This window comes from Tauraco erythrolophus, chromosome 1 (assembly GCF_009769465.1).
Source record: "Tauraco erythrolophus isolate bTauEry1 chromosome 1, bTauEry1.pri, whole genome shotgun sequence".
Lineage (NCBI taxonomy): Eukaryota > Metazoa > Chordata > Aves > Musophagiformes > Musophagidae > Tauraco > Tauraco erythrolophus.
Window position 1 is genome coordinate 62,640,891 of NC_141465.1, and position 21,997 is coordinate 62,662,887.

At 47.0% G+C, this 21,997-nt stretch overlaps 2 protein-coding genes across 3 annotated transcripts; both read right to left on the reverse strand.

Moving 5' to 3' along the window:
• Window positions 1-2,620: 2,620 nt before the first annotated feature.
• LOC104376706 (lysozyme g) lies at window positions 2,621-5,781 on the reverse strand. The gene is made up of 6 exons (XM_009983326.2): window positions 5,759-5,781; window positions 4,970-5,043; window positions 4,503-4,604; window positions 4,045-4,241; window positions 3,783-3,921; window positions 2,621-2,739 (listed from the first exon to the last, which is right to left on the reverse strand). Exons 2-6 carry the CDS (start codon window positions 5,010-5,012, stop codon window positions 2,621-2,623), a joined length of 600 nt encoding a protein of 199 aa, XP_009981628.2. The 5' UTR covers window positions 5,013-5,043; window positions 5,759-5,781.
• Window positions 5,782-16,845: 11,064 nt separating this feature from the next.
• On the reverse strand, window positions 16,846-20,659 carry LOC104375892 (lysozyme g). Of its 2 annotated transcripts, none has more exons than XM_086610022.1 (5): window positions 20,581-20,659; window positions 19,675-19,770; window positions 18,410-18,603; window positions 18,018-18,156; window positions 16,846-16,976 (listed from the first exon to the last, which is right to left on the reverse strand). In XM_086610022.1, exons 1-5 carry the CDS (start codon window positions 20,621-20,623, stop codon window positions 16,846-16,848), a joined length of 603 nt encoding a protein of 200 aa, XP_086466148.1. In that variant the 5' UTR covers window positions 20,624-20,659. The 2 variants fall into 2 exon arrangements, with proteins under 2 accessions (XP_086466148.1, XP_009980658.1); XM_009982356.1 differs by having other exon boundaries at window positions 18,410-18,606; window positions 19,681-19,770; window positions 20,581-20,623.
• Window positions 20,660-21,997: the final 1,338 nt, after the last annotated feature.

Below are 21,997 nucleotides of genomic sequence, written 5' to 3' on the forward strand. Positions count from 1 at the left end.
CGTAGGCCAGTGAGCCCTGGGAGAGAGACATCCCTCTGTGCTGGTCCTGGGAACTAGTGGCATGAGGCATCTGCGGAAGCAATTAATTGCAGTCAATCTGCAGGACTAACAGGTCAATCTAAAAGTTGAATAGTGAACAGCGTTTGTTACCTCTGGGTGATTTGTGCGGCCTGTGTTTGAAAGAATCAAGTGAATCACCGGGGTTTCCAAGCATATGCTGTCAGCCAGCCACTTCTCTAGGGTGGCAACACAGGAGACACCTCCCAGTCTCCCTTCCTGTGCAAACTGCTCACAGCAGCACATGGGCTGTGGTGATGGCAGGCAAGGTCTTTCCAAGTTGAGGTGACAAGTTAGGACACATCCACAGTTACAGAACAAGTTCAAGAGCAAGCCAGGCAGGAAAGTCAGTGGGGCAAAATCAGGATCAGTAGGTTACAAAGACAGGTTCTGAGTGAATTCCAGTGCAGCTCAGGTCAGGACCCAGGGCGAGGCTGTGAGTTTCAATGCAGTTCCTGAACTATCAGGCAGAAGGTGAATGGGAGGGGAGAACAGATGAGTCTCGTCATAGTGCAGTATCAGAGCTGACCTTCAACAGAGGTAGCCAGACCCTTGGGAGAGAGGGGGAAGAGGCTGCAGAGCCTGTCAGTGCACTCAGGACCCAGATAGCATGGTCATCCAAAGCTGACTTTTCTCCTGGCTGAGCAGATGCAGCTCCTTCAGTTCACTCAGCCTCTCCTTGCGTGTCCTTGTGGTCAAGCCTGTGACCAGCTTGGTGGCCTCTGCTGGACTCACCCCAGCATGTCAGTGTCCTTTGTGTATCAGGGAGCCCCAAACTGGATACAATGCTCCAGGTATGGTTTCACAAGCACAAAATAGAGGGAAATGATCGTTTCCCTCAGCCTGCTGGCTAAGCTTCTGCTAATGCAGCTCAGGGTGCTCTTAGTCTACATCTCTGCAAGGGCCTATGGTGTCCCCTGGACCCTCATGTCTCTTTTTACACAGCTTCTTCTCTAGACATGAGGCCATAGCCCATACTGGCACATGGGGTTATTCTGTCCCAGCTGTAGGGCTTTGCCTTTATCTTAATCAATCATGATGGGGTTACCATCAGCCCATTTCTCCAGCCTCTCCAGTAGCCACCATTTGGTATCACCATCTGTGAGCTTGCTGGGAATTCTCTCTGTTCGTAGTCCGAAATCCTGCTGAAGACACAAAGCAGTACTGGCTGCAGGATCCTTCCCTGTGGGATGCCACTAGCAACTGGCCACCAGATGGACCCTGTGACCCTGACCATCAAGCTTCGAGCCTGGTAACTTTCTAGCCAATTTTCTACCCACCTATCAGGTCCGTGTCTCACCAGTTTGGCTATAAGGATAGTACAGCAGGCTGGGGCAAAGACCTTGCTAGATCAACGTATACCGTGTCTGCTCCTCTCCCCTTTTCCATAAAGCCGGTCATCTCATCGCAGGAGGCAAACAGGTTGGCTGGGCACTATGTACCCTGTTAAAATCTGTATGGTGGATATTTGTAGCATGGTCTCTAATTGCTTCTGGGAGGATGTGTATCATAGCTCTGTGCACTGTTAATGGCTCTGGATTGCATTTTCCTATCCATTTAAGATGCTTGCAGCCAGTGGTTTTTCTAATTATTTTGACATACAATTATTCCCAGTGCCAGAAGGTGTGCTCATCATGGAAGAATAAAGGAAATTCCCTCAGCATGCAAGCAGATGCTGGTGGGAAAGGCCCAGCTTGCACTGCTTGCTGCCAGACCAAAGCTAACTCTTCCTTTCGTCACTCAGTCCTGCAGGCATCTACCCCTCTGCTGTCCTACTCCCAAAATAGTTCAATTCCAGATCTAGAAGGAACAGGAGCACCAAAATACGCCAAACCCAAAGACTGCTCTTTTCCCGAGTGTCACTGTTCTACAAGCAGCAGAGAAGGAAAATAATTTTATGAACCGCAAACACGTATTTCATCCTGTTCCCTTCTCAGTTTCTCTATCTGCCTAAAATTAACCTTGCGCTTATCCAAATTTTGCTAACACACAAGACGATATGAGTACATTGGAGTCTGTTTTGTTTGCTAAGAACACTTTTATTCAATTTCTGTTTGCTTATTTCTGTATGACTGAAAACATCCATCTCTATTCTATGCATTTATATGAAAAATTAGCATTCAGAAAAAAATTGCTACTCCACAGCATAATGTAAATATCAAGCAGCTTTAAAAATATAATTCATTAAGCTAATACCCAAGGAAGTATTATGCCTTTTGATTTCTTAAGAGATCTGGGAGGCAGCAAATTATCAATAGCAAAACAAGATAGTCCTCATAACTCAGAGAAATATGTAGATAGCAGAAAAAATATTAATATTTTGGTAATACTCCCTTTGTAAAATCCAAACCATATTGCTTGTAAAGAAACTACATGACCAGTGTCTTACTGAATATTGTTTTAAAAATTGAAGGCTTTAAATTGCACATTCTTATTCATAGAAATCATTCCTGTATGTTTGCATCTCTATGGGTTTACGGAGTATGGCTGCTCAGTATCTTGTTTCCCTCAGGGGTGTCATGTAGGTGATGGTAAGGGAATTGCTCAGTAGAGATTCTTGAGTCTAGTATCCGTGTTTCTTGTAATACTGGGCTCGTGCAATCACGTCATCGGAGAAGTCACTGTCCATTTTGTCATAGCTTTGGACATTCTTAACACCATCGTTGTAGGCAGCAATCCCACCTGAAATGAAACACCAAAAGAAGTCATACAGATTTTAAAAAAATAGGCAAAATTCCAGCCTGTTGTGTTCTGCTTTTATGGGTTTTGAAAGCTTTCACTTATCAGGACTTTGGAAGAGGAGTAGGCAGAGTTATCAGAGCTTCTCTGATTTAAGTAGGGCTCTGCAAACAGCTTACACTTATTCCTGAATCCATTAAAACATGATAAAGATATCTCAGGTTTTGTGTTCACATATATTTGCAGCTTGATGAGCTTGAACCATTTGCCTGGCTTAGCACAAACCATTCATTTTCATTGCTTGTTTAGAATAGAATAGAATAGAAAGAATAGAATAGAATAGAATAGAATCCTGTCTTATCCTATCCTATCCTATTCTATCCTGTCCTGTCCTGTCCTGTCCTTCCCAACATCCTTGTAACTTCTCACTCATCCTTGGAAATTGCTGCTCTTAAAAGAGAGCAAAACCACACTCATACCTTGCATTATCTTTGTCTCACAGCTACATATATGTTACTCCATGTGTCACCTTGAAAAGCAGAGGTACCTGAGGTGGCTGTGGATCGAGGCTGCCGTGGCACCCAGCAGTCCAAGCAGGTTGCAGGGTGCAGCCTGCTTTGAAGCAGGCAGCTTTTCCATGTTGTGAGGCACAGTTTTGCACTTCCCTGAGATCAAACACCTCGTCTCCTTTGTCAACAGAGACAGGGAGTGAACTGCTGGCCCCACAAGTAAACCGTGGAGATATTTGTTAACCTGAATGGCTGTGGGAGACTCCTCATGGTCAGATAAGGAAAGCTCAGCTCTTATATAGAGTAGATTTCAGGTGTATAAATATTTGCCGCACCCTGGTGGAAATTCAGCTGCATTACTAAGGAAAGGCAGAAATGACACCGAATTGACAAAGCTCGTCTTTTGCAGCTGAAATAAAAGAGAGGTGAAAAGCTAAGTGACAGCCTGCTGGAAACATGGTTTTTGAGCAACATGGGAACTCATGCAGTATGTTCTCACCCTTCTCTCCTGAATGAAACCTGTGGCCTGTACCTTACCTTTCAGCTGTTGATCCTCTGTCCAGCTTGGGAACTTCTTCTGTATTTCCTTTATCATGGAGATAAGTATGTCTGTACCCTGGGTAAGATGGGTTTCGCTGTCCCATTGTCCCTCAGGTTTATATGAGTTTTTGTCAATCTAGAAATATCAAAACAACAAAAAGAAGTCATTTGCCTGCTGCAATGGATGGTATGTTTAGGAGGCTTACTTTTATTTATATGCTATTTGTTTATCAGGTTTTAGTGGAGTATCAGCAAATACCTGCATTAAACCAAATTTATTTCCGTTGTCACCCCAGCCATTCTTCAGTTCTTTGCCGGCATGAGATTCCCGCGAGATGATGCCAGCGATCAGGGCTGGTTCAATGCACAATTTTTCACCAACTGTATTAATGAGTGTTTTATATTTGTCCATAGCTTCCAGGTCTTGTTCAGCAATCTTTTCTGAAGCACTAACTCCTGTAATTAAAATCAAAAGTAAAGATACTTGATTAAGAACTTTTCAAACTCAGAATTGTCTCTCACCTCTCTCCTTCTAAGACAGACAGAATTACATCAAAATTTTGTTTGCCTCAGCTCTGGGAGGAAGTAGGTGATTGTCTACAGGTATAGTATGCAGGCTCAGCAGCTAACGTATCTTCAGCACTTTGGAAACGTGAAGGATTTGGGATTATTGTGCCACAGAGAAGTGGAGCCGTCTGGCAGAAGAGGGATACTTACCGCAGTAGGATAAACTCTCTGACTTTGCAGTTGTGCACGAAGCCCCAGAGGTTGTAATTCCATTTACACTGCCGTAGCAATCCGTGCGTCCCTGGGAGGCACCTGCAGAGGCAGCAAGGAAGGGCTCGAGCAGTAAAAACCTTTTGTGACTGCAAGTAACACCCAAGGGGAAGCTGGACCCCGGAGAGGACAGGCCTGGGAGCCGCGCGAGGCTGCCTCTGTTGCTCCTTGAGATGGAGAGGATGTGAGGTCCTGCCCCGCGTCCCGCACCTGATACCCTGCGCCCACCCCCCTCCTTCTGCAAGACTCGCCAGGGGACCCGAGCACTCTCTCCCCTGATAGAGTTTAATGGCAACCAAGATTCTGGGGAGAGGGCTGAGGAGGTGCATCGATGTCTCCTGCTTCCCGGCTCTGGGGACCATGTCCTCGGCTGCTTGGGGCGAGGGGGCGAGGGACGCCAGACTTACCCAGGAGGGCTGCGAGGCCCAGCAGCACAAGCATCGGGTACATGGAGTGGTTCTTTTTGGGCACGTAGAGCAACCTGAAAATCAATCAGTCAGCACTGGCACGCATGAAGACACGAGTATATCTCACTGCTTGTCGAAAAACCGCAAAGAAACTTTCTGAGCTGATGGGGTGTTTCTCTTGGTTGGGTAGGCAAAGTGGTGCACAAATGGAGTCGCATCTCTTTTTACAAGACACCCCCATGGCAAAAACCAGGCTGCAGCTGTTCATAAGAGACTGGTGGCCTCTCAGTTCTGCTGGCGTTCCAAACCCACACCTTCTACGATGTCTTGGTAACTTCCTCCAAATCCCAAACCCCAAATATTTAATTCAGAAAAAATAAAATTAGTAATGTTCATGCCCTATGCTGCTGCACTCCCACCATGAATGCCCTCATTACCTGCCCATATTCTATATACAAACTGCCTTCGCCACACCTGGATAGCTTTGCCTGAATCTCCCAAGACTTTCTTTATACTCAGAAACTGGCATTTTGAAGATACAAGCTGTCTAAATCATTGTGAATATCTACTTTAGGGTGAGTGGTACTCTAGGAGCCTGGGGAGACAGGCTCACGTATGGACGAGGGCCATCTAAATTGAGGTGGGCTAAATCCAGAACTACAAGATAAACCTCAGTATCCTTATTCAAGCAGAAATCTCATGCAGCAAAAAGCTGCAGCCCCTGGCCCACCGAGAAGATGGTATTGCTGAAGGGAATGGGAAGATCTCCCACCCTGAGCTGTACCTTACCTACTTGTCCTCAGCTCAGCTTCTGGCACAGGGCTGAGGTTTTGGGGAGTTGTATATATAGGGAAAGATATCTTCCACTCGGTGGTAATTCAACACTGTGATCAATGTGGCTTTGAGAGACTTAACAGCATTTTTTTCTCAGGTAAACAGAACTTGTTGCGCTATAGACATTGGCACGGTGGCAAATATGTTCTTGGGAGTGGCGGTTCCCAGATTTCAAAAGGGAAAAAACCCACCCTGTTTTATTCTGGGCCTCTCTCCACCTACATCATTTATTTCACACCCTGTTCCTGGAGGGAACCATGGCGACGGCCAAGCTAAACACCCAGCATCCAGCTGTTCTGTGGGTGTTTGCCCTGGTCCCATCTTGGCATCCTGGGCTGTGTCCCTACTGCTCAAGAAGAGAGGGCTGGAACTGTCCCTCAGGTATGTGGCATGGAGGGGCTTGCAGCCCTACTGCCTGGGCTAACACTCTCCTGAGAGACTGGCCATGTCCACGCTGGTGGTGGCCCATCTCCCTCTGCTTGGGGGATGCTCCCGTGACAGCGTGCTCTGCCGACATCACTTGTCAGCGAAAAAAATAACAACACCTTGTCATTTCAGCTTTTTTGTTTTTTTTTTGTAATAGCTTTTAATGAGCCCAACGCAACTCTGAAATGATTCGGACAACCCTTTGCCTCTACATTTTTTTCTGCTGTGAGAGGGAGAGGTTTCTGGCATACGTCTGCTTGCGAGTAGAAGGACTGCCATGAGCCAGGTGTTTCCAATCACTGAAACTGCATTTTCCATCTGGCAAGCCCACATTTCCTTCGATGGTGTGTATGCACGGGGTCTTGTCCCACCTCTGACAGTGTCTTCACAAGAAGGAGCTGCTGCATGAAGCTGGCTGTGATGAAAGGAGCAGCATGCTGCTCCCTCAGGTTGACCTTCGTTATTTAATACCTGGGAGGAGGAGTGCCTCGTGGACCTGGCATATTTGCTTGAGAAAATTGATATTTTAACACTATCTCTTGGAAATTTCAGGGAAGGAGAAGCTGATAATGAATAATGGAGAGAGGATTTCTGTGTCATCCCCCCCCCCCTTTTAGTTGGAGTAAAGCAAATAACACTGAGTCGGTTATTAACTGGTTGCTGTGGTCACCAGATTAATCGAACCTCTCTCTGTTCCCTCTCTCTGTCTTCTCCAAGGACCTCCTCGTGCCCCACAATTTCACCTCTCCCATAGGGCTCGTGCTTCTGTGGTGGGACCTCAGTGTCAGCTTTCCCAGCCCTTCTACTTTCTTCTGCCCCTGCAGTTTATTCTCTACAGCAGTCTGCAGTCAGAGGAATGAGGTGGCCCAAAACAACCTCCTTAAAGTGTTGCTTCTTCACCTCTAAGAGCAAAGCCCAGCTTTGCCGGGAGAAGGGCTACAGATGCCAAAATGCCATTCAATATGCTAGGTGAGCTGATTCAGTACAGGCTTATTATACCTGGGGTGTTGACATCCCTGTTTTACTGACTCTCCCTTGCCCAGCCCTTGAACGACTGACACCTAAACCGTGTTGGTGCTCACAGAGCCAACATGGGGAGCTCCTCTGTGCGGCAAGCTGTGCAGCATCTGTGCAAGTGGCTCCTTCATCATCTCTCACCGTGTGTGTCAAGAAGATTACATCTACATTTTCCACTATCCTCTCTGGCTACATCTTCACAGAGCCGTAGAAGCACAGAGTGGTTGAGGCTGGAGAGGACCTCAGGAGATCTCTAGTCCAACCCCTTGCTCAAAGCAATACTGACTTTGAAGCTAGATTGAGTTTCTCAGAGCCTTGCACTGTCAAGTTTTGAACACCTGTGAGGATGTAGATTCCACAGCTTCTCTGTGTACCCTGGTACAGTGCTTAACCACTTGCCATTTTTTGTGAAAAACTCCTTTTCTTTTATCAAGTTCAAATTTGCCTTATTGCAACATGTGACTGTTGCCTCTGACCCTCTTGCTGTGCAATTCCGAGACAAGTATTACTCAATCATCTTCTCTGTAAGCTCCACAGAGGCATCTGGAAATGTCTCCCTCTAGGCTGAGCAGATCTAGTTCCCTCAGCCTCTGCTTGTATAACCTGTACTCCAGCTTGGTGACCTGTGCTGGCCTACCGCATATCAGTGTCCAGTTTAAAACAGGGAGCCAAAAATTCAGTACAAGTGCCGAGTAGATGGGAGATATCACCTCCCTGGCCCTGCTGGTGATGCTTTTCCTAATGCAACCCAGGAGGCCATTGGCCACCTTTGTTGCAAGGGTGCATTACCCACTTCTGGTCAACTTGTCCACCAGGACCCCCAGTTCTTGGAAATGAAGTGTTTCTGGAAGGTGGAGGGCTGCAGCAGGGCAGCTCCTGGGGTGAAGGCACAAGAGAGTCTGAGGTCAGCTGCATCCTCACTGTGTGGGTTTTTTCATGCTCTTGAACATTTCTCCTCTGTCACTAATTACCTTAATAAGGGCAGGGTAACAAATGAGTGATCCTAGTTATACCTTCAGGGGAGAAACTAGGCTGATAGGAGCTTCCCAAAGCAATTAAAGCTGGTTTAAGCTGTGAGAGATTACCCAGCCCATGGCAGGGAGGTGGGATACTCTGGGTGCTGGCAGCTCCTGCCCTGCAGGCAGGTCCCTTGTCCCGAGGCTGCTCCCGAGGAGCAGCTGAGAAGGGGTAAGCTGTACGTCAGCTGTAACACGGCCAGGATCAGGCACTGGAAATAAAGGAGCATTTCCACTAGAAGCAGGGGAAAGCTGACAGATGCAGAGGACTATCTGATTTGAACTGATGTGATCTACAAGGTGGACACAGCTGATGTTCAGTTTACCTCTGAAAAAACAGGAGGGAAATAAACAGCCTGATCACAATAAATGAGAAAGACAAAATAGAATACAGTGCTAAGGTTTTGGCACATGCAATATTAAGCAATGAAGCCAGAGCAAACTTAAAAGTGCTTCTCCATGGTTGCTAGAGGCTTCAGAAGCAAGTCAGCAGAAGCCAAATGTCTGGTGCCAAAGGACAACCCAGAGATAGCAGGCATCTCAGAGACCTGGTGGAGGCTAGAAAACCAATGAGATACAGCACTGGCCAGCTTTATAGGAACGACAGAGTAGAATGTAGAGGTGGAAGAGTGATGCTGTATGTGAAGGATAAAAATGTAACAGCATAAAAATATTACAGGAAAAGAGAAGCACCTTAAAAACCTGTGGGTGAAAATTGCAGTCACTACTGATAAAAATGCGGTAGTAGGACTGTACTATTGATCCTTTGTGAGGACAATGAGAGTGGTCAGAGAGACCAGGGAAGCAGTAAATACAGGATGGTGATACGAGTAGGAGCCTGCGTATGGGCTGGATCGATGCCTCGTCAGGATGAGATGCAGAAGCAGAATTTTTCATTGAAATAAATCCCTGCTTCCAGGAAGAGTTGGTCCAGGAACCCATAGAAACAAATGTTAGAGAGCGGTACAAGGGCTTTATTTGAGGGGTTGCAATCCCACAATGTGATCCCTTTTAACACCGAAATGGGAAAAAGCAGGCCATGTGCATCCAATATGGGAGTATTTGATTTCAAGGAGGGCAACTAAATAAACTGAGGCAATCATTAGAAACAACAGTCTCCAGCAAAAAGGAGCAGACCCAAACTGAAGAAGCCTGCAAGCAACCTGGAGGCTGTTCAAAAATACCATGTTAGAAGCCCACACTAAAAGGATTCCACAACTCAAGAAGAAAACAAAATGTTGCCCTCTCAAAGGAAAAGTTAAGATGACTGCCGTAGGGAAAAGGCTGCTATGTGGGAAATGGAAAACTTGTCCCTATGAGAATCGGTGGTATATTCACATAAACCACAGGAGGTCACATGTAAACAAGGAAAAGGACTGAAAAAGGGTTTGGATACTGCCTTGCAAGGGATGCTCAAACTGTTAGCAAAAGGTCTTCAAAAACATCAAAAGCAGCTAGGGGAAGGTTGGGGCTGCTTGTCGAAAAAGGTCTGAAAAGGGCACTTGGGTGACAAAGCCTTAATAGTCCTTTGTAGCCTTTGTGTCAGTGTTTACTGTGGAGGCAGTGGGAAGGTTCCCACCCTGGGACAGTTGATAGGAGCCAGATTAATTCAGTTTAAATAGTAAGAAAGTACTGGAACAAACAGAAAACCTTCCTGTCAGTGAATCCGCGCCAGCTGGGATGGCTGAGGTCACTGAGCTGTCCCACAACAGAGCAGGCAGCCTGGGCAAGTGCTCTGCTGCTGGTTGGCAGCAGTGCCAGCATGCTGGTGGGTGGCCAGAGTCACCCCCGACTGCAGCACCAGCTCCAGAGGAGTCCTTGGGACCACAGGCTGATGCCCGTCTTGGGCAGTATGGGAGAGTGTATGTTAAAGATAAGATCACTGAGGTGATGGGTAAACCTGGTCAGCTGGGAGATGGTCAGCACAGCTCCCATAAGGGGCAGTCCTGCCTTGGTTCCTGATGGTCTTCTGAGATGTTGTCAGCGAGTATGTGGATAAAGGCCAGTGGGTGAAGTATAGCTGGCTCTTCAAGAAGGATTTTATAAAGATTCAAACCAGCATGATCAAGAAACCTATGGTCATGCCTTTTCCACCCAGGAGGCTGCAGAGGCCAAAGCCCCAGCACATTCCCAAAGCCACTGGATGGATTCATAGACAACAGTGCCATACGAAGGGTGGACATGTCTCCTGCCACCCCTGTTAAACAGCTGGGAATGCTGGTGGTATAGGAGGCAAATGAACTGCAGAAAGCAGCGAAGCTCGTGTCCTCCCCAGGCAGCATCTCCTCCTCCTGCTGCTGGAGACAGACTTCAGGGGTGACTGACCATCAATATCACCCACATAGCATTTCTCATATTTATCTGACACCTCCAGTTTAAAGAGAGGCCAATGTTGCCCTTTCTGGCCTGGATAAAGTATGAGATTATTTTTATCAGGAAGAAAACCCCATAAGACAAGCCTAGTATTTTGAGATGTGGTCCTGAGAGTGCCCAAGGCAATCACCAGAGAAGCGCCGTTCTGGAAACAGGTTGCTGGCTAGGAAATCCTAGCCCACTTTTCCAACAAGTAATGAAACAGAACAAACTCAGTTCTTGTGAGTGAACTGAGTAGCACTGCATTGCTGTGGTGCTAGTTCCCCTTGTTTTCTGCATCTCTTGGAGAGAGACATGGACCTGCAGCTCAAACCGATCCAACTCCAGCATTCAGAGTCAGCCATCAGAGCAAGCAGTTCACCCACGTGGCCTACGACTCCAGCCCATGGGGACTTGGTTCTGGTAGTGGTTTCCTGCTTCAGTTACTGCTGAAACAGGTTGTTTAGTTGCTGTCTTGGCTGATGTCTATGAAAGCCAGGCATTGCAGCCCCAGACTTTAGACAAATACCTGCCCGAGCCATGGAGGGATCGGCCCATCCCACCTGCAGCTTAACAAGCCGATGAAAGAGAAAGCTTGCCACCTCACATTTTCTGTTTATTGTAAGAAGCACATTTAAATACATTTCTCAATACCAACATCAGTTGTAAAATCAAAGCATAGGACCCTAACAGAGAAGATTTTCCTTCCCTGTCTGTAATTTGTCATCTTTCTGGTTTGCCAACTGCTAATTCTGATGCAGCAATGTTAGCCTGGAAAGAATCATAGAATCATAGAATGGTTAGGGTTGGAAGGGACCTTAAAGATCATCTAGTTCCAACCCTCCTGCCATGGGCAGAGAAATCCTCCACGACACCAGGTTGCCCAAAGCCTCATCCAACCTGGCCTTGAACACCTCCAGGGATGGGGCATCTACAACTTCTCTGGGCAACCTGTTCCACTGCCTCACTACCTGCTGAGTAAAAATGTCTTCCTTAGATCTAATTGAAATCTCCCCTCTTTCAATTTAAAGCCATTTCCCCTTGTCCTATCACTACACACCCTTGTAAAAAGTCCCTCTCCAGCTTTCCTTAGGCTCCCTTTAGGTACTGGAAAGTTGCTATAGGATCACCCTGGAGCCTTCTCTTCTCCAGGCTGAAAAGCCCCAACTCTCTCAGCCTGTCTTCATAGCAGAGGTGCTCCAGCCCTCTGATCATCTTCGTGGCCCACCTCTGGACTTTTTCCAGCAGCTCCATGTCCTTCTTGTGTTGGGGACTCCAGAGCTGAACACAGTATTCCAGGTGGGGTCTCATAAGAGCAGAGTAGAGGGGCAGAATCACCTCCCTCAACCTGCTGGCCACGCTTCTTTTGATGCAGCCCAGGATACAGTTGGCTTTCTGGGCTGCCAGCGCACATTGCCAGCTCATGTTGAGCTTCTCACCCACCAGCACTCCCAAGTCCTTTTCCTCAGGGCTGCTCTCAATCCATTCTCCGCCCAGCCTGTACTTGTGCATGGGATTGCCCTGACCCACATGCAGGACCTTGCACTTGGCCTTGTTGAACTTCATGAGGTTCTCACAGGCCCATCTCTCCATCCTATCAAGGTCCCTCTGGATGGCATCCCTTCCCTCCAGCATGTCCACAACACCACACAGCTTGGTGTCGTCAGCAAACTTGCTGAGGGTGCACTCGATCCCACTATCCATGTCTCCAACAAAGATGTTAAATAGCACTGGTCCCAGTACTGACCTCTGAGGAACACCACTCGTCACTGGCCTCCACGTGGACATTGAACCGTTGACCACAACTCTTTGAGTGCGACCATCCAGCCAATTCCTTATCCACCGAGTGGTCCATCCATCAAAACCATGTCTTTCCAGTTTAGAAAAAGGTCCTTAAACAACACCTGTTGCATTTCCCCGCTCTATAGCAGCATCACATACAACTACTTTCACACATTGGTCTTGTTTGTTCTTTAAAATGCCCAGTGAATGTTGCATTGCTTCATTACCCTGAAAGTTTTTTGAAGTATCCAACACAAATCTGCTGCCAAACTCAATGCTACTTGCTTTACCCTCATGGGAAAGGGAGAGACATGGGTCATTGCCCTTCGTTTCTTTTGCATATCAGAAAATCATAACTGTGTTCTTCTTTTTCCTGGAAAAAAAAGGAAATCTAATTCCTTATTTCCTATAGGTTGTACTTTCCATTTGAGTTGCGACCCCCCTGAGCCTGTTCTTGTTGGTGTGACAGACTCAAACACTGTAGCTGAGCCTCTCTGATGCTGACAGCTGAGAGGAGAATTACCCGAGGTGCGTCATACATGGTGCTATGATAAAGATAAATCCTCCAATGGGATTTTCCCTCTTCTTTTTTTTCTTCTCCCCTCCTCCCCTGGCATCGACTTGTTCAGTTCCCACTGGACCCCCCCAGCCCTTTCAACGAGATGATCACCTGCCTGCTCCACCCTTGCTCACACCCCTGCTTGAGCTCCTCGAGTGTTTTGCACCTGTGTTTCCTGTATTTCAGTACTTTGGTTCCTAACTGGTTTTCATGGTTTTTAACTGTCAGTGGAAGTGCTCATGTTCCCTCTCAGCATAGCCCACGGTTTGATAGTTCTTGTCCACCATTCATTTTCTGACCACAAGTTTGAAAGAAACTGGTGTAGAACAGACTTGTGCAGTTCCACTTGAAATGTCTCACCAGTTTGACCACAAGCTGCTCAAAACCAGTGCTTTTTGTACTTATCTTAAGGCTCTTCACATGTGTGGGCACTTCAGATTGCTGCCGAAAGCCTTATCGAGCTCATGATATGGCACAACCACAGCTTCTCTCTTAGCCATTTACCCAGTGAGATAAGGGCTTTGGTTGATTGGAGGTGGTTTTTCCTTGCCAAGCCAGGCTGCCAGAGCCCTCATGATTGTTTCTTGCTGCTTCGTTGTCCTCCAGGTGCATGCAATGCAATCATTCCATCCTTTAGCATCTTCCTCGATGTTGCAGCCAGATGTCCTGGTCTGTGATTCCCTGGACTTTTCTTTCCTCTCTGGTTCAACTTTTCTCTCTTTATCTGTTGTGGTGGGTTGACCTTGGCTGGACACCAGGTGCCCATCAAGTTGCTCTATCACTCTGCTCCTCAGCAGGACAGGGAGGAGAGAAAATAAGATGGGAAAAACCTCGTGGGTCAATATAAAGGCAGTTTAATAAAGCAAAAGCAAAGACCTCGCGCAGAAGCAAAGAAAGACAAAAAATTTATTCTCTACTTCCTATTGACAGTGGATGTCCAGCCAATTACCGGGAAGTACGGCTTCGGCATGTGTAGTGGTTGCTCTGGAAGATAAATGTTATAATAACGAATGCCCTCTCTCCACCTCCTTTCTCTTAGCTTTCATTGCTGAGCAGACATCATATAGTGTGGAATATCCCTCTGGTCAGTTTGGGTCATCTGTCCCCCGCCAAGATCTTGCCTACCCCTAGTCTACTGGTGAGGGGGGGAATGTTGTAGAGACAGCCTTGGTGCTGTGCGAGCACTGCTCAGCAGCAGCCAAAACACTGGTGTGTTGTCCGCACCTTTCTAGCCACCAATACAGAGCACAGCACTATGAGGGCTGCTCTGGGGAAAATTAGCTCCACCCCATGCAGACCCAATACACCTGTACTTCTACAGTTACTTGATTTTAGATTATTTGCTTTGCAAACTGCCTGGATTTTTTAATAAGCCATGGGTCGAAAGGGCGGCCAAGAGTGCCACTGCAGCTGCCCTGTGTACACCAGCCAGATAAACTTCCACTAACCTGGTGGACATAGGTTACCATGAAAAGAGCGGAGAGTAAAAGCAATCTGAACTCATTGTTTGTCAGGAAAGCTTTTGCTCAAATCTTAAGGCAGTGTGCCAGTGTTAAACTTTCCTTAATTATGTACTCCTTCCTGCCAATTTATCAAGCAATTATATTTAAATTCATTTTCTGCAGAGATTTTATTTATTCTCTAGAAAGTTCTGATACCCTAAAATAATATTTGCAACAACATACGGAATTCCTGTAATCAGGACTTTCAAACAGACTTAAAAAATAAATAATCCTTCATAGCAATGCTGCACAAACCAGCAGGCAGGTCTGCAGGCCCTTGGGTGTTGCTACCATAATATGAAGCAGCAGCTTCATAGGTAACACATGGAGAAATTGGACTCCTGAGGAGCTCAGAGGTCTTCAGGGAAGACAACACCAAACACTGGTGACAAGGAGCCTGGGAGCGGCAATTAAGGGTGACATGAAAGGAGTCAAAGAAAGCTCCACTCTGATTCGCCTTCCGAACTCTTTTTAAAAAACAACTTCATACATGTAGTCAGCAATGAGATTCTCTGTCCTGTTTGAAATTTATACTGGTCTACCAAAAACGCATTCATAGGTTTTACATAAGAGGTTTGTATAACACTGAGGTTTATGTAACGTAATGCAGCAAAGACTTCAACCTACAAATTTGATATAAGCTATTTCAAGTAGAGGAGATCAAATCATATGATATGTTTCACAGGCTTGTATTACAAAGTAACGATTTAACTGAAATTATCTTCATATAGTGCAGAATTCACTAAAGACTAAATTATATATAGTTTAATACCTTTGGTTGTTCAACACTGAACTGTTTTCTGTAATCTTAAAAAAATATCAGAACATTAGAGATGTCCTAGAGCTCCCTCTGGTCTCCAGAGACGATAAAATGAGTTTGCTTGCAAATGCGTTAATCTCGCACAGTCCTTGCCACGATGGTAAGCAGATGAGTGACTGGCAAGACAAGGAGCACAGAGTTAAAATTGCTCCACTTCCCAAAACTGTCGCCAAATGAGCTCTCACACCACCCCAGTGTGAGTGTCGCTGCAGGGAGCGCCAGGCACATCACTTGTGCATCGGCAACGGTGACAGCTGGCAGGAAGGTGCCCGGATGCCTCCTAAGTGGTTATTCAAAAGGCTAAATGTGAACGTCCTTATTGCCCCGTTCATAGGTATGAGGAGGGAGGCTGGGCTCAGGCTGCCTCACCCCCTGCCCGCCAGTCCAGGTCTTCTCATCCACCCTGGTCTGCAGCACCATTTTCCCCTCCCTGTTCACAAATTGAGTTTTAGACCCATTCCAAGAGTACTGAATTGTGTTATTTACTCAAGTTGCAGGATGACGCCCACTGGGTCCCATGAAAATAAAGGAAAGATTGAGACTAAGCATTTATCTTTATTTTCTCTCTTATTCTCAGTAAACCTAATTTTGCACCCAGACTCATCTACATTGAAGAACATTTTCAAACAGAGCTTATAAACACAGAGCTAATTCACTTCTAATTAGAAGTCGGGATTCCTGGCAGAGGGACAGATGCTGAAACGCTTTTAAACTTGGAGGAAACCCAGCATAAAGGTGCCAAAGCTAAAGCAGGAAAGGTTGTGGGTTTTTTTTACCAACACTATTGTTGTGATACAGCTCCTGGGGCAGGTACATGTGGGGCCAGCTCCTGCTCAGAGGGCTGGTCTCTAATGGAAAGGTGTTTGGCATGCCTGCTATGGCACTTCTAGTACTTCCCGTAGAGAGGATTTCCCCTGTGTGAAGCTGCTTTTCACCCTGAAGTGGTCACCAGCCCCATCATGGCCTTGGGCTCCATGGCTTGGAGACTAACAGAAGCATTTAGCATTGTCCATCACAAGGGTGGCTACAGGAATACACAGCTAGTGCAGAAACATGCAGAGACCAGAGGCTCATTGAGAAGACTCTTCATTGCCCAGTAGCTAGCACAATCAAGGGCAAGGAAGATTTCAATTTGTGGGCTTCTCCCCCTTGTTGGCCAGGAAGAGGGAAAGAGGTGGATGGAAGAGATGGGAAGAGCACAGTCGATGCCCATGGAGAGCTGCTTGCACACCTACACCTGGGAGATGTACGAAAAGTCCTGGGTTCAGCTCTGAATGAGAGGAGACACTTTCCTCACCCAACACTTCAATATCACTCTTCTGTCCCCACCTGCCTTTCGAAGGCCCCAAGATCATGGTTTCTCATCCCTGCAGGTTCCGTGGAAGGCAATGCTGAGCTTGCCCATCAGCGAGTGAGGAGATGGAGTTTGCTGGAGTGAGCAAAGTGCCATTGCCGTTGCCACCAGCATCGGTCCTGCCAGGAGACCCGAGGAACTGCTCTGGGTACTACAATCACTACTGGGCTAGCCTATGTAGAGGAGAGGCTCACTGGCAGGGCAGGTTTATGAACTAGAACCCATGCCTCTTAAAGTACTGGGCTCGCCTAATCACGCTGTTGACGTAGTAGTTGTCTCTGTCGCATGGGTCTTCCTCGTAGACCTGGAAGTTGCCCATTTTTGCACGGTAGGTGCAGATTCCCCCTGGAAAGAGTTAAGAAGGAGTTGTTACGGGCTTATAATTAAAAAATAGAGATTTAAAAGCAAAAATTCTTAGCCAAAAAGGCCATGCATCTCACCAAACCTGCACAAACGCTTGGGAAATTGCTAATTGTGCATTATTGTTGAAAAGTGATTGATTTTGCAAAATCCTTATTTCTTTAGTGAAAGAACCCATGACCCTCTCCAAGTGCAGGTGGGAATGGTCCCAGAAAATGGGGTAATCTAAAAAGGCAGTGGCAGAACAAGGATGGGAGAGTAGGAAATAGCATAGGGTGAACAAACCAGCATGCAGATAACACAGACTACAAGCAAACCTGGATCCCGAGCTTCCTTGACACTCCTTAAGAGCCTGCCATGATAAGCCTGTTGTGTAGCGATGCATCAATCTCTGCCTTCCCCGGTGGCTTTCATTTGGTTGGTTTCTACCTTATTTATCCACCTGACAGTCATTTCACTTGTAGGATGGGCAGATAAGAGGATAACTTGAGACCTGTTCATCATGTTTGCTGAGCACAATGCCTTTTCCAGGAAATTTAAGGAAGTCCTAGATCTGGCCAGTCACCAGCGGTGGCCCAGCCACTCAATGTAGTGGCCCTCTGTGGACATTTGTCACTGAAGTCAAGGGGCAACCTGCCGAAGCTGTGCCTGACACCTTCACCCAGCCCTGCATGGAGTGTCTCCATGACACTGCAGCAGCTCCCAGGCTAAGCTTGGAACTTGGCCTCCCACCACAGTCTCTCTTCTGCAGGCAGAAACACAGAGGCCCTGTGGACAGTGCTTTGAGCTGGGAGGCTGCATCTATATTCAGACCTCTTGCTTGTCTGCTGTTTAGGGATTGCTTCTTTTAGGCTAGAAAACTCTGTTGTTGTTTTTTGTTTTGGGGTTTTTTTTGTTTTTTTTTTGTAAGACATGCTGTGAAATCTGCCAGGCTGATGCTCTTTTTTCCTTAAAAGTGGGACCAATAAATGCACAGCACTCCCATCAATCAGCATGTCCCTTTCTAGTATATAGCCCATCACGTACCTCTCAGCTGCCGGTCCCAGGTCCAGGTAGGATGTCTTGCCCGTACTTCATTAAGTGCACGAACCAGGATAGTTGAGCACTGATTTATGTGTTCTTCACTATCCCACACTCCGAAAGGGCGGTATTGCTGCCCGCCAATCTAGAAAAGTCAAGCAAGAAAATCACTTTTCCTCTGAACACAACCACCGCTATAACTTCCCCCTCTTCTTTGTACTCCCAGGCTGTGAGTCATTGAGGTGACCTTATTCCGGACAACACTTAAGCACAGTCTTTGATGTAGAGGGAATGCATTTAAGTGCTGTTTTGAACACGGAACAGTCATTTGCTAAGGTAAGGCTCTAGGATATGCACTACATTACTGCTCGTTAATCGTACTTATCATCCTGACGTACCTGCATCAAGCCATACTTGTGCCGTTCCTGGTCCCAGCCGTTGTCCAGAAGCAGGCCGACGCGGCTCTCCTGCGAGATGATGGCAGCAATGAGCGCCGGGTCCAAGCACAGGTTTCTGGCTACTCTCTTAATCGGGATCTCGTATTTCCTCAGGCGTACAATGTCTGCCTCAGCAGTTCTCCGTATAGTGGCAAGTCCTGCGGCGTAGGAAAAGGCAGACTTACACACCCTCCCATGCAAAACCCTCTCTTTCCCCTTGAGCGGGTGTATCAAAGGAGTAACTCCAGTTCTAAAGAAAACACGGCTGCACTGAGTCAGGCAGTGGCACTTGAGGAACAAGCACAGCCCCATCGGCTCTGACTGTGGCCAGGGAGCTGCCGTGCCAGCACCCGAGGGCGATGAGGGGAGAAGAGCAGCTTCTCAGGAGGTGGGACTGTGTGTTTGCAGTCCTCTTCTGCTGCCGCACCATTGGAAATGCGGCTCTGGAGTCAGAAAAGTGAAACTTCAAATTGCATTTGAATAAAGCGAGTGATGTATTACTACTGACTGGCCAAACTGCAGTAACAGCTACACTGTTAGTCTGTGTATAGAAAGGTGAGGTTTTTTTCGAAGCAATTTTGGAACAGCTTGAAAACAAGAAAGTGGGTTTAGATCCACGTGTGGAGACCTGCAGTCAGGTGTCTGCCCCAGAGCCATCTACATCTGAGGTACGTGGCAAAGTCTCTGAAGGTCTGGGCACTATGAACCTGAGGTAGTCAGCTGTACAGTGACACGGGGCATTAGCACAAGGCAAGACAGAGAGAAATGGGAAGGAGTTACCAAAAATGAATCACTCAGAGGTAGGATGGCTACACACCTAGGACCTTCCCCCTGCAAAATGTGTCTCTGACAGGTCACCACTGGCCATCCCAGCCAACATGCCATACTCGGAACCTGGCTCTACGCATCTTCTCCTTCAAGCTGAGAGGCCCCAGGGTTTTGTGAGGATGCCGATGCTACAGTTCTGGCAGATGAAAAAGCTATTTTGATTGAAAAGGTGTTGTGCCATTTCCCTTTGCTTAGAGGCTGAGAATCCTGACTATGAGACGTGAATTTTGTCTTCCCACTTCCCACCATGTCTAGAGGTTTCACAGCACCTGCTATTTGAGGAAGGGAGGTGTTGCTTCCTCCTTTTTGGCTAATTGAATAATTGCACCATGTTTAATGGAAGGTGAAGCATCTCTCTGTCAGATACAAACAGGTTGACGAATCAAGCAATGAATGATACCTACCACAATCTGAGGCTCTTACAGCTGTACAGGTGATCGGGGGGGCTTGAAGAGCACGTATATCACCATAGCAACTGTAACTCATGGATGGAGCTGAAAAATTAAACAGAGGTGTTTGAACATGTAAGATCTCAGAGCAATATCATACAGTGTGCTGCAAGTGAGCACAAGTTAAGCATGAGAGATTCCTCCAGATCCATAATCCACATCACCTTGTGTTGGCCATGCTTGTATCACTGCCACTGTTCTCTGTCAGTAATGCTACCAAAGAAAGCTAGAGAACAGAAATTTGTTCTTTTCTAATTGAATAGATTGAAGCAAATGAAGTTAGTGACAATTTAGATGAATAGGCATATTCCCTGTTGAGCCTAAAAGCTGGTTTGGGAGAGGGGAACCACAGCATTTGCATTTATTTCAGAGGGTTTTTCCCATTCAGTGCCCTCTGATGTCCATGACCCCTCAGATGGCATCTTGTGGTGCCCAAGTACCCTGGCCAGGAACGTCTCCTCTATCCCTCCATAACTCAGAGAGGAATTAATTCAGGAGAGTGCTCGCCTCACCCTGGGCCAATTACCCTGCTTCCTCAGTAACTGAGGAACAAAGAACCTCCATCAAACAGCCTCCGTCATTTATGACACCATTTCTAAGTAGGCAGAGACCGGATAAGGTTAGTTAGGAAATTCTACAAGAGGTATGTCTGTGACTCCCTTTTGGTGTCAGTCTCGTGCTCCAGATGTGCTGGTTTGAAGGACGCAGGTGGGCAGCCAGCAGCCTCACAGGGCAACCAAGGACCTCCAGCCACACAGGGTTTCACAGCTCCGAACAGAAAGGGGACCCCAGGCTTGACCGCACACCTCCTCCGGGGTGCTTTCGGCAGCACACCAAACCCAAATCCCGGCTCACCGACGAAGGCCATGAGGCTCAGCAAGAGCAGTGCGGGGATCATGGTGATGGCTCTCCTCAGCTGCCCCAGCAGACCTGCAAACACAGCCGTTTGCAAAACATGAAGAAATCGGTGCTGATTCTCAGCAGCTCTCTAGCAAAGTTAGCGTGCCAGAAGCTCCCACCCCGACGTACTGGACAGGGACGGCATTAGCTGAAGACAGGCTGGGGAGCAGAGGCACTGTCTCTTCAGCACACTCCCCTCTCTCCCTCAGCACAGGACGCAGCCGTCAGCTTCAGAGAGCAATGCTGGGAGGAGAAGCAAGTGATGGGAGCCCCTTCTGCTCCTTATTTCCTCCTTGTTTGGCGGTTACAGGCTTCTCTTGCGGCTGAATGTCTCCTCCGTCTCGTGTGCCACTACACCATCACATTGAGAGGGAAGCGCCGAGCCTGGGGAACCCGGGAGCAGTGAGGTCCCCATCGGCAGCCTGGGCCAGGAGGGATTTTTTCAGCCCCAGTCACTTCACATCGCTTGCTCACATGGCCCCTCCTGAACACTCGTAGAAAGTCTTTATGATGAGAAGGTACAGTACCTTTGCTTTAATTATATAGGTGTTTGAGGTCTAACGTGCTACAGAGTGCATGCATCTTTTGTCTCTCTGTTCAAAAGGCAGTGGGATTTTTGCTTGGTTTTTGAAAAAATGATTTTTCAAAAATCAAACAACATGACCCTCTTTGCTAAGAGCATGCAAGGCAAAGATTTTGCTGGTGAAGTAACACTTCTACATTAATTCCTGTGTGTGATAAGGGCAGGTAATCCCTTTAGTAATAAATGTATCTGTTATGCTTATTAATAAATCCCCGAATGTCATCAGATAGTAGCCATCAACTGGAAAAAAACACTGACTGTACTTGCCTTGCTGGTGAGTGCATTCAAACCGAGCATTTTTTACAGCTTACAAATGTTTCCTTTTCCCCAAGAGGGTTTCAAATGCAAAAGACACCACGAGTCTTGCAGGCAATCATCAAGCAATGCTATTAATGCTTGAAAATGCCTTATTGATTTTACTAATGTGTGACCTTTTCTTTAGTCTGTATTTCTACTGCAAACCAGACTGTGTGGATGCACAAACGCAAATAGTCCACTGGTGTCATTGGAAAGACTGCCTTGTCCTGAGTGAGCTTATTCAGTCCAGCAAACACCCACGGCTGGAGCTCGGTACACGCAGTAGCTCAGTTTGAGTTCCAAGAGTGAGTATTTACAAGCCTGGATCAATATAGCTTGACCCAATACCTATTCATTCAATGGCAACTCCATACCGGGCCCCATCAAAAGCTACAGGCTGTAGCTGTTTCCGCATTCAGAAAATTGCCATACTATAAAGTTTGAAGTTATGAGCTTTTTTTTTTACCTCTCATCACAAAAATCACCACAGGC

Coding starts and splice junctions, on each gene's coding strand:
- LOC104376706 (XM_009983326.2), bottom strand. CDS start 5,012: ATGTACCCGATGCTTGTGCTGCTGGGCCTCGCAGCCCTCCTGG. Junction 4,242..4,502: donor AGAGAGTTTATCCTACTGCG/GTAAGTATCCCT, acceptor TTTTAATTACAG/GAGTTAGTGCTTCAGAAAAG. Junction 2,740..3,782: donor AGAGGATCAACAGCTGAAAG/GTAAGGTACAGG, acceptor GTTTCATTTCAG/GTGGGATTGCTGCCTACAAC.
- LOC104375892 (XM_086610022.1), bottom strand. CDS start 20,623: ATGATCCCCGCACTGCTCTTGCTGAGCCTCATGGCCTTCGTCG. Junction 18,157..18,409: donor ACAAGTATGGCTTGATGCAG/GTACGTCAGGAT, acceptor TGACTTTTCTAG/ATTGGCGGGCAGCAATACCG. Junction 16,977..18,017: donor CTGGGACCGGCAGCTGAGAG/GTACGTGATGGG, acceptor AACTCTTTCCAG/GGGGAATCTGCACCTACCGT.